The sequence below is a fragment of the Vipera berus genome (assembly GCF_964194415.1).
Source record: "Vipera berus genome assembly, chromosome: 4".
NCBI lineage: Eukaryota > Metazoa > Chordata > Lepidosauria > Squamata > Viperidae > Vipera > Vipera berus.
The window spans coordinates 98,190,227-98,206,498 of NC_138206.1; the positions used below are offsets into that span (position 1 = coordinate 98,190,227).

The 16,272-nt window shown below is 35.7% G+C and overlaps 1 protein-coding gene across 1 annotated transcript in view; it reads left to right on the forward strand.

Annotated features, from left to right (window-relative positions):
* The window catches only part of PCCA (propionyl-CoA carboxylase subunit alpha), a gene marked incomplete at its 5' end in the record, with an annotated part of 233,369 nt that overhangs the window by 81,446 nt on the left and 135,651 nt on the right, over nucleotides 1-16,272 (forward strand). Inside the window, 4 exons of the mRNA XM_081326398.1 lie at nucleotides 2,575-2,677; nucleotides 3,437-3,531; nucleotides 7,882-8,032; nucleotides 15,600-15,743. Coding sequence (XP_081182524.1) covers nucleotides 2,575-2,677; nucleotides 3,437-3,531; nucleotides 7,882-8,032; nucleotides 15,600-15,743 — 493 coding nt within the window. The remainder of the gene's footprint in view (nucleotides 1-2,574; nucleotides 2,678-3,436; nucleotides 3,532-7,881; nucleotides 8,033-15,599; nucleotides 15,744-16,272) is intronic.

Below are 16,272 nucleotides of genomic sequence, written 5' to 3' on the forward strand. Positions count from 1 at the left end.
CTAAAACGAATTCTTAATTCTAGGTTGTACAAGGGGAAGTTACAATACCTCGTTCAGTGGAAAGACTATCCACTGTCAGAAGTTACGTGGGTGAAATGTATAGATGTGAAAGCAGAATGGTTAATACAGAAATTTTACAACACACATCCTCAGAAGCCTGAAGGAAATACCTAATGGGCTTTTGTTTCCCCTACAGGAGATTCTTTCCTTTGGGGAGGGGGAACTGTCAGCTCTACAATGAGCCTGGCTGTAGCCATCTTTCTCTTCATTCTAGGTTGTCACATAGGACGGAGGGAGGGGAGTTTGCCCAGGTGTTTCACTACTCATGATAATCTGTCCTTTGGGAACCGAGGTCATCTGCTGGTCCCGTGATCAGGGACTGGGTGTTGTATTAGAAAGGCCACCAAATGAATGTATTGGGGAAGGTAGTGATGGTATAGTTTTGTGGGTGGAACTGGTGAATGATCTAGTCCTATTAGACCTCTCAGCAGCTCCTGGATTCACGGCTCAGTTTGGAAGATCATATAGGAGCCGTGACCAGGGGGGCTTTTGCCCAGATTCGCTTGGTGCGCCAGTTGCGTCCCTATCTGGACCGAGATGCTCTATGTACAGTCACTCATGTGCTCGTGACCTCCCGGTTAGACTACTGCAATGCCCTCTACATGGGGCTGCCCTTGAGGACCACCCGAAGGCTTCAACTGGTGCAGAATTCAGCCGCGCGAGTTTTGATGGTAGCTTCCCGATACTCCCGTGTAACACCTCTTCTCCGTGAGCTGCATTGGCTTCCGGTTGCCCTCCGGGTGAGATTCAAGGTGCTGGTAATGACCCATAAAGCCCTAAATGGCTTGGGTCCGGACTATCTAAGGGAACACCTGCTGCCGGCATCATCTTCCCATTGTCCTGTGCGCCCCCGCAGGGAGGGCCTTCTCAGGGTACCGCCGGTTAATGAATGCCGGCCGGTTAATGAATGCCGGCGGGTTATTCCCAGGGGAAGGGCGTTCTCTGTGGGTGCACCTGCCGTATGGAACCAACTACCCACAGAACGTAGGACTGCCCCCGACCATCGCTCATTTCGCCGGGACCTGAAAACTTGGCTCTTCGATCTGTTTGGTCCAGACTGTGGGGTTGTTAATTTAACTGGGTTTTAGATTTACTCTTGGGGCTTGAATTTAATTTAATTGTTTTATTTGTTTTTAATTTTTTGTATTCATGGTTTTAACTGCCCTGTAAACCGCCCTGAGTCCTACGGGAATAGGGTGGTATACAAATCCAATAAAATAAATGAATTATACTCTGTAACTGGGAAATTTTAGTGGGAATTTCAGACTTGGTTTCACTTTTGATCGTGCCGATACTTTGTAACCAATAAACATGTTCTTTGAGGAATTTTCAAGTCTTGGAGCTCTCCTTTATTCATCTCTGTCTGTCAGAACCATGACAAAGAGAGGATAAAAATGGCCACCTCAACAATGAAGCCCTCTGAGCATATCTCTAGTTCCCTGGATCCCCAAGCCTGATTACATAGGAAGGTCTTGAGGTTCTTCTGCAGGAGAGGGAAAACAGTGTTCTATGAGATAGTGCTACAGCAGAGAAAGAATGTATTCTTGCAGCCACAAAATGTGATCAAAGTTTCTCATTGTTTAGTTAGCTCTTGAAAGGTATTGTAAATTATTTTGTTATTAACAGCTTTGGTTATATCATATATCTTTCCAAACCTGCAGTTACATACAAGTCATGAACAGTCAACATTTTTCCTTCATGAAAAGTTGTGTTGCTTGTTAGCATTCTTAAGAGAATGACTCATGTTGGGATTTGTATTGCCTTTCCGGAATTGACTTTGTAGAATGTTTTTTCACAGTCATTATCATTCACAAATTCTTTTCGTAGTTTAATGCAAGAAACAAAAAAAACAATTTCTTGCATTATTGTGCAAATGTAGGTCTGCAGTTTTGAGTATTCCAGTGATCAGTGACATTTATATATTGAACTAAGGATGATGTCTGCAGGAAATTGGCAAGATGCAGAATTGGAATGCAAGAGCTACACCCTTTGAATATGTGTATGACAGCAACACATATACACACAGGATGAAGCTTCTATTGTAACAAACTGTCTGCCATCTTATTGGTTTTAATGCTCCCATCCTGAAGATGCCACTGGATACAGATGACTTCATTATAATTTCACCTGAACACTATTGGTAAAGTGCTTAGCTGTTGCCTTGTTTTAGAATGTTTTTGACTTTAGCCTGTCAATTTTCCTTGTAATTTCTTGCTCAAGTATTGACAGGGCCAACACTGCCTAGTTTCTTTCAGAATCAGTCAAAGATGAGTAGGTAGTACCACCTGCAGTGTTTTTTGAGTTTTAATATGTTATAACTGGCTTTCTTTTGTAATACTTATGAATCATGGCATTTATACCTATAAAATGAAAATGTACCCATTATTGTACTTTCAGCAGTTGAAACCTTTTAATTCAAAGCTATTTGTACATGCAGGGATTCTTAGACTTTTATTAAGCAGAAATAATATATTGTCCATATTTCTAACTAGATTTCTTTGCTTTATCATAAAGGGAAGGTTTCAGGTTTTCATCTCAAGAAGCTGCTTCAAGTTTTGGTGATGAACGGTTATTAATAGAAAAATTTATTGATAATCCTCGCCACATAGAAATTCAGGTTTGTGTTTTTCTCTTTCGGCTTTCTGTGTGGGGTTGTTATCTAGGTTTTGCTGAGTTTTATTTTTTCTTGTATTGTCCTTGCATATTAAATTAGTAGGAATGATTTTTCATCCTGAAGATAAACCTGTGAATATTTGTGTTGGGATCTTCTGCTTATAAGGGCTTCATGTAATCAGTAGGTCTTGTGAGTAGTGTCACAAAACAGTCTGAAAGATAAGCAGAAGATCCCAACACTGACATCCCCTAAATTCTGCTGAAGACGTTACCTAGCCTGGTAACAAAACGTTTGGAAACCAACTCTTCAGGCTTTTCATCAGTGAGGATGGTAAACAAAACTGTGTGTGATATCACCACACATGTACAAAAGGGGCACCTATTTCATCATGATGTAGTGTTCATTATCATTTATTCCCACCTTTCTCTGGATGGCCAAGCCTAGTTTTCTACCACTGTGAACTGACTCAGCAAGATGCTAGAGCCTATTCAGACTTTTTCTGGGTCAAACTCCTCAACCTTCTTCTAGCATATTTCCTACTTTTTACAGTACTCTTTTAATGGAGAAAAAAAATCTAAACAGAATAGAAGTGTAACACTTATTCTTTTCCTTATTTGAATAGAACAGGAACAGATACTGTAGATTATTAATTCAGATAAATGCTTTGTAGTACCATTGATGAAATATTTTCATTGAAACAAACTACTTGAAGTAAAGAATGAATGTAATTTTTTTAAACCATTAACCCTGAGTTCTTATTAGGTATTGGCTGACAAACATGGCAATGTATTATGGCTGAATGAAAGGGAATGTTCAATTCAGAGAAGAAACCAGAAAGTTATTGAAGAGGCACCAAGGTGAGTGCAGTGTATTCTTTATGAGCATAAAGAAACTTTAATAAAATGCTAATACCGAATTGTATAGTTTAGTGTTAAAAGAAATTAAGGATCACTGAACTTTTTGCTAATCTTAAGTCCTTTCGTGAGCTTGAAAAAAAATTAAGAGTAAACTACTATATTTTAGTGGTTTCAATATTATTTGGTGATAATGCTTTGTTGCCTGAAAATCTTTTTATGAGAGATTTCTTTATTGATTCTGATTCCTTGAGAATAACAGTATTATATTTTAGCTTTTCAAATGCTAGAGTTCTTTTAATTATAAATAGTAGCAGATAATTTCAGAAAATAAATACATCCCTATATGATTTTTCCATAGTATTATATAGATGCTGTATTTCATAAAGGCTTCACTGCTGGGATGAATAAAAACTTAGTGCCTTATTAGATCTCCCAATTGAATTGCAATCTGGTAGAGTAATAAACCAGAGAGATTCCTGGTTTTTACATACATTTCATAGTTCACACACTATATTCTCTTTTGGCCCAAACCATCATGTTTACTTCCACTCAGCAATAGACTACTTCCTTCCAGAAGCAGTTCTTTCAGAAATGGAAAGAAATCATGATTCAGAAAACTGCTGATGCATGGCAGAATTGCCCTTGTGTGTATGCTCATAAAAGTTTCTCTGGATGTAGGCTTGCACATTCTAATGAAGAAGGAGGTGAATATGTCACAAATCCATTCTCTGTACATTGTCCACTAAGACAGGGGTCCTCAAACACTGGGCTGCTGCCCACTACTGGGCCATAGTCTGTTTGGAACTGGGCCATGCGAGTAGCTGACCGGGGCACACACTTGCACAGCTCGACTTGCGTAAGTGGCAGACCAGTTATTCTCTCCCTCTTGCCAGGCCGCCAAATCATAAAGATTGGGGACCACTGCACTAAGATATGATTTGTTTTACTGCTTTAAGGTAAAGGTTGAATATGCAGTAGTGATGTTTTAGGAAAACAAGAATGTTATGAATGTTGCAGATCCTTTTGAAATAATACTCCTTTTATTTATCCAACTGCTATGTCCCTTCTCTATTTTTCTTTCTTCCCCTAGTGTATTTTATTTTCTAAGTTGATGAGCAGGCACACTGACTTTATTTATCTTTATTCCTGTATGTTGCCTGGCTCCTTTATAGAAGCTTAATAAACACAGATTTTAAAACCATTTTGAACACAGGAAGTACCTTCTGTTGCACAGTTTATTCTTTGATTCTCTTGCTGTTCAGATAATTATCTTGCTTTGATTTACCATACTAATATAAGAAACACAGTAACATACTTGTTTGGTCCTTGCATTGAATAGGGGTAGATGAGAATAGAAACAAATTATGATATTGCACTTTTTAAATGAAAACAAATCTACATATCTGTACTAGTTCATATGTCTTACACATGGTTTGGTAGATAAATGTGAACATTTGTAAAGGTAAGTAAAAACTTCGAGTGTTTTGAAGTACTATCAGAATACAATGAAAAGACATTGCCAGGGTATATATTTTTCTGAGCTGATATGCCTTTGGCCTCTGGAAGATGATATATTTAGTGTCCTGTAGTGAGGAGACTTGCAGGCTGGGGAGCAGTCTTGAGAGTGAGTCCCAAGAGGGCTTCACAACTGTACTCTAAGGCAGAAGAACAGCTGTGCTCAGGGTGGAATGAGGAGGAACCATGCTGAGTAAACAGATGAATCAAAGTAAGAAAAATAGAAAATTAAAACTTTCAGTTTTGGAGTAAAGTTGAGACAATAATTTAAAATGCAAGCTGTTACTGTCATTGGATGTCAGATGCAGCGTTGTAGTCTAAAGTTGAAATGGCAATTCAGTTTGAAGCTTTGGGCTTTCATTTCGGATTTTTTTCCTGAAACATTCTATAATGCATTACTCATTTATAAGTATGAAAAGCAAGTAGACTAAATGTCTATATTCCGTAATGAAAAAAGGCCATTTTACAGGGTAAATATTATAGTGAAAACATTTGTTGATGGAAATTCAATGGTACAAAAGCAGTGTCATGAAAAAACAGCTGAAAAAAACTGCTAAAGAACTTGTAATGCTCTGAATAGGCCACTGTTGCTTTTCTACAAATTGAAAAAATGGTGTCTACAAAGAGATTGGAGCAAGATTCAAATTGTAGCAGATCACCAGAGTTTTATAGTTTAAATATTTTCCCCCCAAACCCAGACTGTAAAGGTATGATTTGTACTAAATGGGAACAACAACAACAGTAATTTATTAAACATATTTATTTTTTATTTATTTTAATTCCATTTATATCCCGCCCTTCTCCGAAGACTCAGGGCGGCTTACAAGCTTAGCAGTAGCCTTCATTCTATGTATATGCCTGCTTATTAGGGCTTTCACACACACCCCAAGCAGCATTATTTCAAAGTCAGCTTAATTGCCCCCAACAATCTGGGTCCTCATTTTACCTACCTCGGAAGGATGGAAGGCTGAGTCAACCTTGAGCCTGGTGGGACGCGAACCTGCACTAATTGCAGGTGGCTGGTGTTACTTAAGGAGGCATTAGCCCACTGCTCCACCAAGGCTAATATGGTGCTTAATTTCCTAAAACTCTGTGTGGCTCACAGACGGCAAGTAGAACAACTGAGTATGGCTAAAGGTTGAAATTATACAAAATTAAAAATTGTTTTAACTGTTCTAACTTGTAAATATGAAGTGCTTTTAATTCTGTGTGTGACCAGCCATATGCTAAATAAATATACAAAATTGTATATAGAAATACAGACAATAAGACGTAATAGTATAGAAACTAAAGTGCCAGTACTGTGATCTCGGCAAAGGAAGTATTTTATAGAAAAGAAACAGCAGGCAAAGAGAAATGGTCAACATATCAAGGGTTAATTATACAGGAAGGTAGACAACTTAAGATGAAGTCAACAACTGCAGAGGGTTTTAGTTTTTCGTGCTTAAGAGACAGATTTAATATAGATAAAAAAGTTAAGGGGAATTGAACAATATAAGATGGAATTTGAAAATGAATTGTGTACGAATGAAGAAAATGTGGTTGGAAAAATTATACTCTTGTGTTAAATTTGAAACAACATAAATAAGTTAAAAACTGCATGATAAAATAAGAATTTTGGTTACAATATACAGATGGTTCAGTAGGAGACAAATGGATCAAACGACTAAAATTCACATATTATTATAATTTAAGAGATACTTTTTATAAAATGATGTACCATTGTTATATGACACCAAAAATTATGTGAGATGTATAAAGTTATGTCTGGTCCATGATGGAAATGCATGGTGGACTTGTGAAAAAGCAAAAAAAAAAGTGATACAAAGAATTTTGAAGATTAATATTAGGTGACACCCAAACTTTTTTTAGTGGAGCTTTTGAATAGTCAGTTAGAAAAGATTTATGGAAGACTGATTTTATATTTGGTAACTGCATCATTGTTATTGTATGCATAAAGATGGAGAAATACCCACAACTGAGGAATGGATTGTGAAGATGGCAGAATTAGCAAAGTGGCAAACCTGACCTGTTTGGTCAGGGAGAAAACAATAAGTATTTTTTATAAATGACTGGAAACCTTTTTGTTAAAAATAGGGAAAAAATGAAATGGTGATTTCTGGATCTGATGATTGAAAAAAGATTGAATAGGGGCCTGAAGGAACTATTGTAATGTTTAAACAGGAGGAGGGATCACTGCAGAAGTACAACTGAGATGATTGTAACTGCTATAAGAACAACAGAAATAGCTTATTTCATTATCTTCTTTCTGTAATTGCATTGTTTTCTGTTTTTCCCCCGTTTTTCTTATTTCTTTATATATTTCTATACTTGTCTTTTATCTGTGTGAAAACTCTCAATAAAATAAAAAGGAAACCATGGTCTATAAAGAATTGTATGTTTGTAAAAAGAAAATCAGAATACAATGACTGGCTGAACATTTTGCTCATTTCTTCAGAAATAGCAATATTTCAACCATTTGCTTTTTTGCTTCAATTTTCCTGGACTAGTCCATCTTGGAAATATCAAATTTTAATCAGAGGCTGCTGGAAAAAAAATTCCATGGCGTGCTTTTCCTGGCCTCATTTCCTGTAGTTTTAAAAATGAGCAAACCTCTTTTTCTGTAAAAAGAAAAAAGTGGCGAGGGGGGCGGTTATCTACTTTTGTGTATGGGACCGAAAGCACCTGTTCCTTGGAGGAAATATATACTGGGCAATCAGCAAACAGTCTATAGAACTGTGAATGTATGTTAAGCAAGCATAATTATTATTTTACCTTTTTTCTTTCATATTTCAATTTCTAAAAGCTCCCCCCCCCTTTTTTTTGTATACATAGCACCTTCTTGGATCCTGGAACACGTAAAGCTATGGGAGAACAGGCTGTAGCTCTTGCCAGAGCTGTAAAATACTCATCAGCGGGAACAGTGGAATTCCTTGTGGATTCAAAAAAAAATTTCTATTTCTTGGAAATGAATACCAGACTGCAGGTATGTGGAATAGAAAAGATGGAAGGTGAGGGAATGTGTTTGATTCAGCTGGGGTAAGAAATGATTTTGTAATGCTAAAAAATATGCATTATTTCAGTTTGTTCCTTCAAATCTATTGTAAAAAAACATTAAGAAAATACTTTGTCTGAGGTAGATTGCCTCTTCTAAATATATGTTTATGATAGAAATCTGTTAAAAAATAATACTTTTCAGTTAATATTTAATTCTTTGTACTAGAAAAATGAAATGGCTAGGTAGTTCTGTTTCAGTCCACATGGATTTTTATGTCAAACTTGTGTTCTCTCCCATATTTATTGAAACTCTATAAAGTAGATAGTTTCTGTTCTGCCAATAAACCTGGAAGGAAGTTACCATGACTTTGGAAACATGTCCTAAAATATGTTGCATTAAGTTGAAATATACAGATGTGCAGTTAAGCTGATAGACCTCTGTTCACAATAATTCTTATTATCAAAAATCTTCGTCAGGTTTGCTTTTACTTGGAACCCCCTCCCTTCCTTTAAATGTTCTGAATGGTGTGCTGTTGGAATGTGTGAGGATGATGATGCTTGTATTTGTTAACTTCCCTCTTTCTTGCTTTGCTAGTAAAGGGGTTGTTCTAACAGTTGTTTCTATTAAGTGTAAGTTCATGGTTGATTGAAATAATATAGGTAGTTCTCAACTTATGGAATCAATTGGGACTGAAATTTTCATTGTTATGCAATGAGGTTGTAAAGGCAATCCCTGCATTTCCAATTCCCATTGTTAACTGAATTCCATGGTCATTAGGCAAGGCAACTTCCTTCCGGTTTTCCACAATCAAAGTCAATGGGAATGCTGGCAGGAAATTGTAAGATATCTGAGTGGCTGGTGTAGTGCAAGCTCAGAGGGACTGGAGGAGAGGCCATGAATGGGGGACATTTACTCCAGAGAATTGCAAACTTTCCTACCAGCTTCCCCATTAACTTTCTGGGAAAGCAAGCAGGGAAGGTCACAAGTGGTAATTATGTGATCATGGGCCATTGCAACCAGTTGTAATTGCAAGTCAGTTGCCAAGCACTCAAATCATGTGACCATGGAAGTGTTGGGATGGCTGGAACTCAAATGATTGCTTGTTATCACCGTTTGTTCAGCACTAAAGTAACTCAAATGGTCACTGAGTGAAAGGTTGTAGAATGAGGCATATCTGTAAGCAATGGTTTAATGTAGATTGTTAGTGAATTTTTAATATTTTTGCTTGTATTGAAAAAATAAGAGTGTCGGAAAGACGAACAGTCTGATGCTTACTGGTATTTCTTTTGCAATGGCAAGGGTTTATTGTTTTATTTGCTATTTTGAGCTTAGTGTCTTTTTCACTATTTCATTGTGATCACTGAGGAGCAATGAAAGCAAAAGCCTTTCCAGATGGAGAAACCACTATAGTTGGAAAGAAAGATTACTTAAATGTTGTTTAGACAATTTGAGAAGATTTGTTCTTTCCAACTTTATCAGAAATATACTAACCTTTAATTAGAATGTTTGTCAAGTACATTTCTCTAATTCTTCTGTCTTGGTTGCATATTGTCTCTAATTAGTGCTTCAGTTTGAAGTTGGTGAGTAATAATCTTACTGGCCTTATCACCAGTTTTCCCAGTTGATTTGTCACTTTTCTCCAGCCTTTAAGTTTGATGTCAGTTAGCAGACTTATATCTAGTCACTCTTTTTGTTTTCTTTCACAAGGAGCCAAATTTTAAAATCTTGATGATTCTCCCCCCCCCCAATTTAACTCTACAATTATAACATTGCAGATGTGTTTTTGCTGACAGTCACTTTCAATGAGGTTTTCTCCTTCCCCCACTAGTATCTAAGTTTGGTGTTTGGTGTTTTTTTTAAGCATACTGCCAACTATATTACTGTATTAATGGCTGTAGTATAGATGGCTCTTCTTTTTAATCTCCTGTGTAAGGACCATCTTTTAAAACAAGTTATATTTTTTTTAAAAAAATACTTATTTAAGAGCAAGTTCAGCTTATGGCTAAAACTTACATTGGGTTTCTTTTTTGCTTTTTAATTTAGTTCATTTAACTGGTCACCCATTTTTTTCTTACTGGGAGGTATTGCTGTAATGCTATGCATCAGAACAATCAAAAAACTGACTTTTGATAGCCTGACTACGTATGTGCTATTGAACATGTTTCCATTTGGCAGATTTATACACTCCCATTTATTCTTGTAACATGTGAGGAAGGAATGATAACAATAAGCTCATTTAAATGTCAATACCCTTGCCTCATGTTCTCCCTAAACAAAACAGATTACTTGCAGTCTTCAAATTAGAATTTCTTAAAATACCAGTTTTTCATATATTCTTCACCTAGAACAATGGAAAAGAATCTTTCATTAAATTCCATTAATTCTTAATAAACCCTCAACTATCTACAGAACACGATCACTTCGTTAACATCATGGTAAAATCGTATAATGAATACATAAACTCTGTTGTACAGGAAACCTACAGATTGATATGCATGTCTATATACTTCCAACGTCTACTAAAAAGTTATCAGCAAATCGAGTAAGTGTAACCAGGCTCTATATTTCAACTATATTTGTTCTTACACACTTGATAAAGATATCAAGATTGAATTCAGGAGATTAAAATACCCATCTAACAAGATCAATAGGTAAATCAAATAGAGCCAGATCAATCCACAGGAAGGACTCATTAAAAACAGAATACAAAAACAGAACGGAACATCATTTGTTGTTACCTTGTTGAATTGTTGAATTCACAATTCAAGCCCCTCAGACCATTATTAATAAGCTATAATATAATGAGTTTGCATTGCTTCAAATTGTAATCACCTCGCCTGAACTATGCTTATACACACATATGCACATATTGAGCAGGAGACACCCACAAAAAATGAAAGGACTGGGATAAAAAATTAATTAAATACAAGTAATTAAAATTAATTTGCTGCAAAATAAGATACCCCATTTAAAAAATGAATTATTTTTCCTACCTGTAAAGAGATTTCTACCCATTTTATCAGATCCAACGGATTGGGCATGCTGCAGATCCCGCTGGCCTTTCTAGTGGTGGAACCCGAAGAAGGGCTTTGTCTGCTGTAGCCTCTGCCTTATGGAAGAGATTACAAACAGAGATTATCTGTTGGCTTTTCACACAGCTTTAAAAACCAGGCCTAGGCCTTGGAATGTGTGAAGGACTCCATTACTTGACTTTACTATTAATCGATCATCACGATTGCTGTTTATACTTATTTATTTTGTGGATGTTTTATGTCTTTTAAATTGTTTAAATTGTTTTAGAATAAAAGAATAAATATGCACTTTTGTGGTTTGATAGAATATTGTCACCCTTAGAAAATATTAGGCTATTAACTATAGCATACACTGTATTAAAAAGATGATACTGTACACAATAATAAGAACATCAGACTGATTGAATATCTTGGTAGGCATGCCTAAAAGAGTGATAAAGAGAATGACAACATTGCAACATAAAAACTGATATTGGAAGCTGTTGCCATTCCAGTGTCCAATCTGGTCCATGTCTCTCTGCCATTTAGCCACGTTCAAACAAAATTTTCAGAATTGTTTGATCAGTGTGTTAGATTGGAAACATAATGCCAGATTCTCACTTGATCTACCTATGAAAATGTATAAATGAAAAAATGTACTTTTATACTGACCCTTTAGCTAGAAGTCCTCCCTGAACATGTTTTAAAAGATCCTTAATTCTGGCTATTTTACCAATAACTATACTCACAAGTTTCTTTTAAAGAAGAATTACCTATTGAAAACAAAGACTGACACAAATATAAAGAATGAAACTATTCAGGCATTTTTTAACAGTTAGAAAAGTGATTCATAAAGGTAATGATTACCTACATTTGCCTGAGACTGGCTAGAAATGTGAGAATTCAGGCCATGGTTAAGCCTGCTTGGATCTTGAAATAGATCACTAAGGAAATTGTTTTTTTTAACAAACCAAAAGATGGTAAAGAGAAAAATGTAAGCACAAGGGTTTTATATAGGTGGAAAAAATTTTAAGATGCTACAAGCAGTTTGTCTTCTGTTGATGTGGAGGAATATACAAATGGACTTGAAGAAAATAAGCAATAACTATTGGGAAGACTTCAACAGGAAAATGGGAAGATGTGAGAAAGGAACTCAAGAGTGTCCCCCCTTGATTTTCTTTGATTTAAGAGACAGGGAAGAAGCAACATTATCAGGCTTTAAAGATTTTGTTGTTACGGCCTGGATCAATAAAGTAGATTTTTTGTATGTCTTGTGGTGCCTGTTTCTTGACCTGGCGTACCTCAAAGGGCTGACACTTGATATGCAACCTTTAACAAATATGATCATCTGAGCACCTGCATAATGTGATGGACTCCAAGCATTTAAGAAAAAGTCTGTTTGGGCAAATTTCTCTCACTTTGGTGAATGTTTTCTTTAAATTGTGGTCTTTTTCTTTGTAAGATAATTATGTATCTCTGATTCTCTTAGGGACAATGTTACATATTTATATACTTAAAAATTACTGAAACTGGATGGGCTCTGAGGTAATTTTGATTTGAAATGGGTACGTCACACAACACTGTGGGTTGATTATTTAGTGTGTAATACAGTTACACCCTTCCACCCAAACATTACAAAGGACAGGATTTCCCTTAGAGGAGGAAAGATTCTGACAAAAGTATAAGGAAATGCCCTTTCTACTGAAAAGAGCTACAAAGAGAATTGCAAAAAAGGAAAAATACTTTTCTAACGTGAATGTAGTTAGAGAAGAAATTCTAGTGACAAAAGCATTGCTTTTGGTGTTGGCATATACTTTAATATTTTATATATACATATGTATATATATACATACATACATATATATACATATACAGTATGTATATACATATACATATACATATACATATACATATACATACATACATACATACACACACACACACACACACACACACACACACACATATATATATATATATGTATGTATGTATGTTAGCATTTCACTTTCATGGTCTATTCAAGTATATTTTGAGACAGATTTGAACAATTACTCCTTTGTGTTTCTGTTCAGAATTAAAACTGATTATTTGCAGTAGATTTAAATCAGATTTTTTTTCTCATGTCAGACATATAACTTAGTACAATGTGCAAAAGATGGTAAGCATGGTTTTAAACCATTCATTGTTTGATTGCTAGAAATCAAAACTAGCTAGAAAGAATAGAGGAAGAGAAAATTGTTAATCTTTTCCCTGACCTGATAGAGGGGCTTTAGTTCTTATTTCTCTCCCTACTGTACCCTGGTAGATTAGCTGTTGCATGACAGCTGGGAAAGAGGCAGAATCTGGTGGAGCCTAACTCTTGGAAGAGTTAATGATGGTTACCAATATTCTGATTGAAAATGGTTGCTGGAAATAGAAAAATAAAAATGCAAAAATTAATAAATTCACTGTTAAAATAACAATGACAGTGTGTGTATGCTGTTCTTAGTATGAAAATAAACATAGTATAAAAAGACAATTAACTATAGTTTCAATATACATTACTCCCCCACCCTTTTATAACTGCTTTTTTTTTTTACAAAGAAACGATATTGATGGAACAGACAATAACATTTGTAAAGACAGTGATTAAACTAATTATATAAATGTTGATAAATATTAAAGCTGCAGAAATATTTTGCTTTCAGAACGAGTTTCTACCTAGCTTGACCATAAAAAAATGAAACCCTATGGTAACTATGGTGAGGTTATCATATTTCATATTAGAATGAAAACTCAGTTTTAAAAAGTACAATAAAATAACTCAATTAGAATGATTAAAAAGTTTCAAATATATTGGAAAAAATTCAGCATAGTTATCTTAAAGTAAAAATCAGATTTGCTGAGAAAATAAATATGTTCCCCCCACATGTGTTGATAATTTACATATTTGATAGGGTAGAACTTCAGTGTAGATCAGGGGTGTCAAACTGCCGGCCTGCTGGCTGGACGCCTCATCCGGAGGCTGCACCCACCCCATTGCTGGCAATGGCAAAACCGTCCCGATACGTTGTGCAACGTCACGTGACATCGTGAGTTTGACATGTCTAGTGTAGATGAAGAACTTTCTTGGCATTTCATCAAGGGTCTTAATAAGATTGATATACCTGGAAAGTATAATGTATTTGACATTGAGTTAAGGAAGCATCTTAATCATATAATAAAGCCTTCATTTTAGTATAATATTTAGAATGGTGCTTATTTCAGTGATGTCACTGAAACAGCTAAGTTATCTTAAAATATGGTGGTGTAAAATTTTAAATGCACAGAGAGCTAATTATAAGTGCCATCTGTTAATTTTACTCCTTTTTTGGCAAAGACCATTATAGAGATATTACATCCGACAAAATGTTATCCTTCAATTATGTACTTCGAACAAATACTTCATTTGTTCAGTGACCTTTTTTGTGTCACAAATACATGAAGTATGACAACTCTTAATGGAAAAATATTTGTGAAATAGTGTTTCTTAAGACATAGTATTTCAAAGATGAAGTATTTCAGCTGCAATAGCACTTTATAATAAAACAAAATGATTAAATCCTTCCTTCCTTCCTTCCTTCCTTCCTTCCTTCCTTCCTTCCTTCCTTCCTTCCTTCCTTCCTTCCTTCCTTCCTTCCTTCCTCCCTCCTTCCCTCCCTCCCTCCCTCCCTCCCTCCGTTAGGGTGCACAGTAACATGGATGAGCACTTACTACGCTAACTTGCTCTTTAAATGTACATATTTTATCATTATCTCGTCACATTCACGAAGTTAAATATGCATTATATAAATCTGTTTTACTAGTCAGAGAAACTCTTGTACCACCTCTCCTTTTTGGTTTAACTGGGAGTGAGGGTATTCCCATGACAGCATGATCCTGAGTTGTTAGCAGCTATTTGTTGAGAGCATGCAATGATTCTACTGGTCCAGCTCTGCTATTATGCATGCTAAGCACTACAGAGATAAGTCTGTATGGAAAAAACAACAACCCTGAAGTATCCATCTGCTCATTTCTGCTACATTGCATTGATGTAAGATTACGCTAATCTCATTGCTTGTCAGGACAGGTTAGTGAAAGCAGGCGTGTGGGTAAGACTTAGCTAGTCTGATTCTATGGAAGATTGTAGACTGCTCCTGTACATGCCATGTTAAGTGTAGCAGAACGAGCTGATTATCAGCCAGCTTTTTGAAATTCAGTCAAAATGCTTTTGTATTTCTAGATTAAAAGTTGTTCTCTTTTTAAAAGTCATTTCCCCAAAACAAATGTATTGTTATCTGTCCATCTATCCAATCTATTTTAGCCATTACCTGCAATGGTTGATTTTGTTGTGTATCTTATTTTCTGCAATAAATAATAGACATATAGATTCTGTACATCTTGTGTGACAAAGAGGATCATCCATATTCCGTATTGTAAATTAACATTTCCACCCCCCCACCCCAATTTTTGTTTTTAGGTTGAGATATTAGAAAGTTTAGTTGTGTTGCTACTGACTGACTGACTGACAGTTCTTAACCTTGCAGGTTGAACATCCCATCACAGAATGCATTACCGGTTTGGATCTAGTCCAAGAAATGATCCGTGTTGCTAAGGGATACCCTCTCAGGCACAAGCAGGCTGATATCCCCATCAACGGCTGGGCAGTTGAATGTCGAGTGTATGCGGAGGTAAAAAATAACTGTTAATAGCTGGAAGGAGAATTGCTGTAGAAGAAACTTGTTAGGTGTTGGGAGAGGCTAAGATTTATTTTTGTCTTGTTCCATTCTATGTGCAGGAATGGTTTTTCTTTTTCATTCATTTTATAAAATTCTTAGATCAGAGGCAGCTACATAACATATTGGGGGAAAAGATTATAGTGGTATTTCAACATTTCATACAACATTGCTTATTTGTGAAAGCAAAGGCAATGTACTGAGCCCTTTTTAAAAAAAATCAGTCTGAAAAGAAAATGTGGTTGCTGTACATTTCCAACAGATATTATAGATTATATATCTATAGTAAACTATATGGCTAAATATTATAACCAATAGTAGTATTTTTAAAACATCCCTTTTTATTTGGAATGGATCAAGTGAACTTTTATATATTGTGCCATTGGGATTTGAAATCAAAAGTTGATTTCTGTTTTACGGTGAGTGTTAGAATAATTTCTTCAGTTCTCTTTATATTGGATAAAACATATTATTTTTTTCTGTT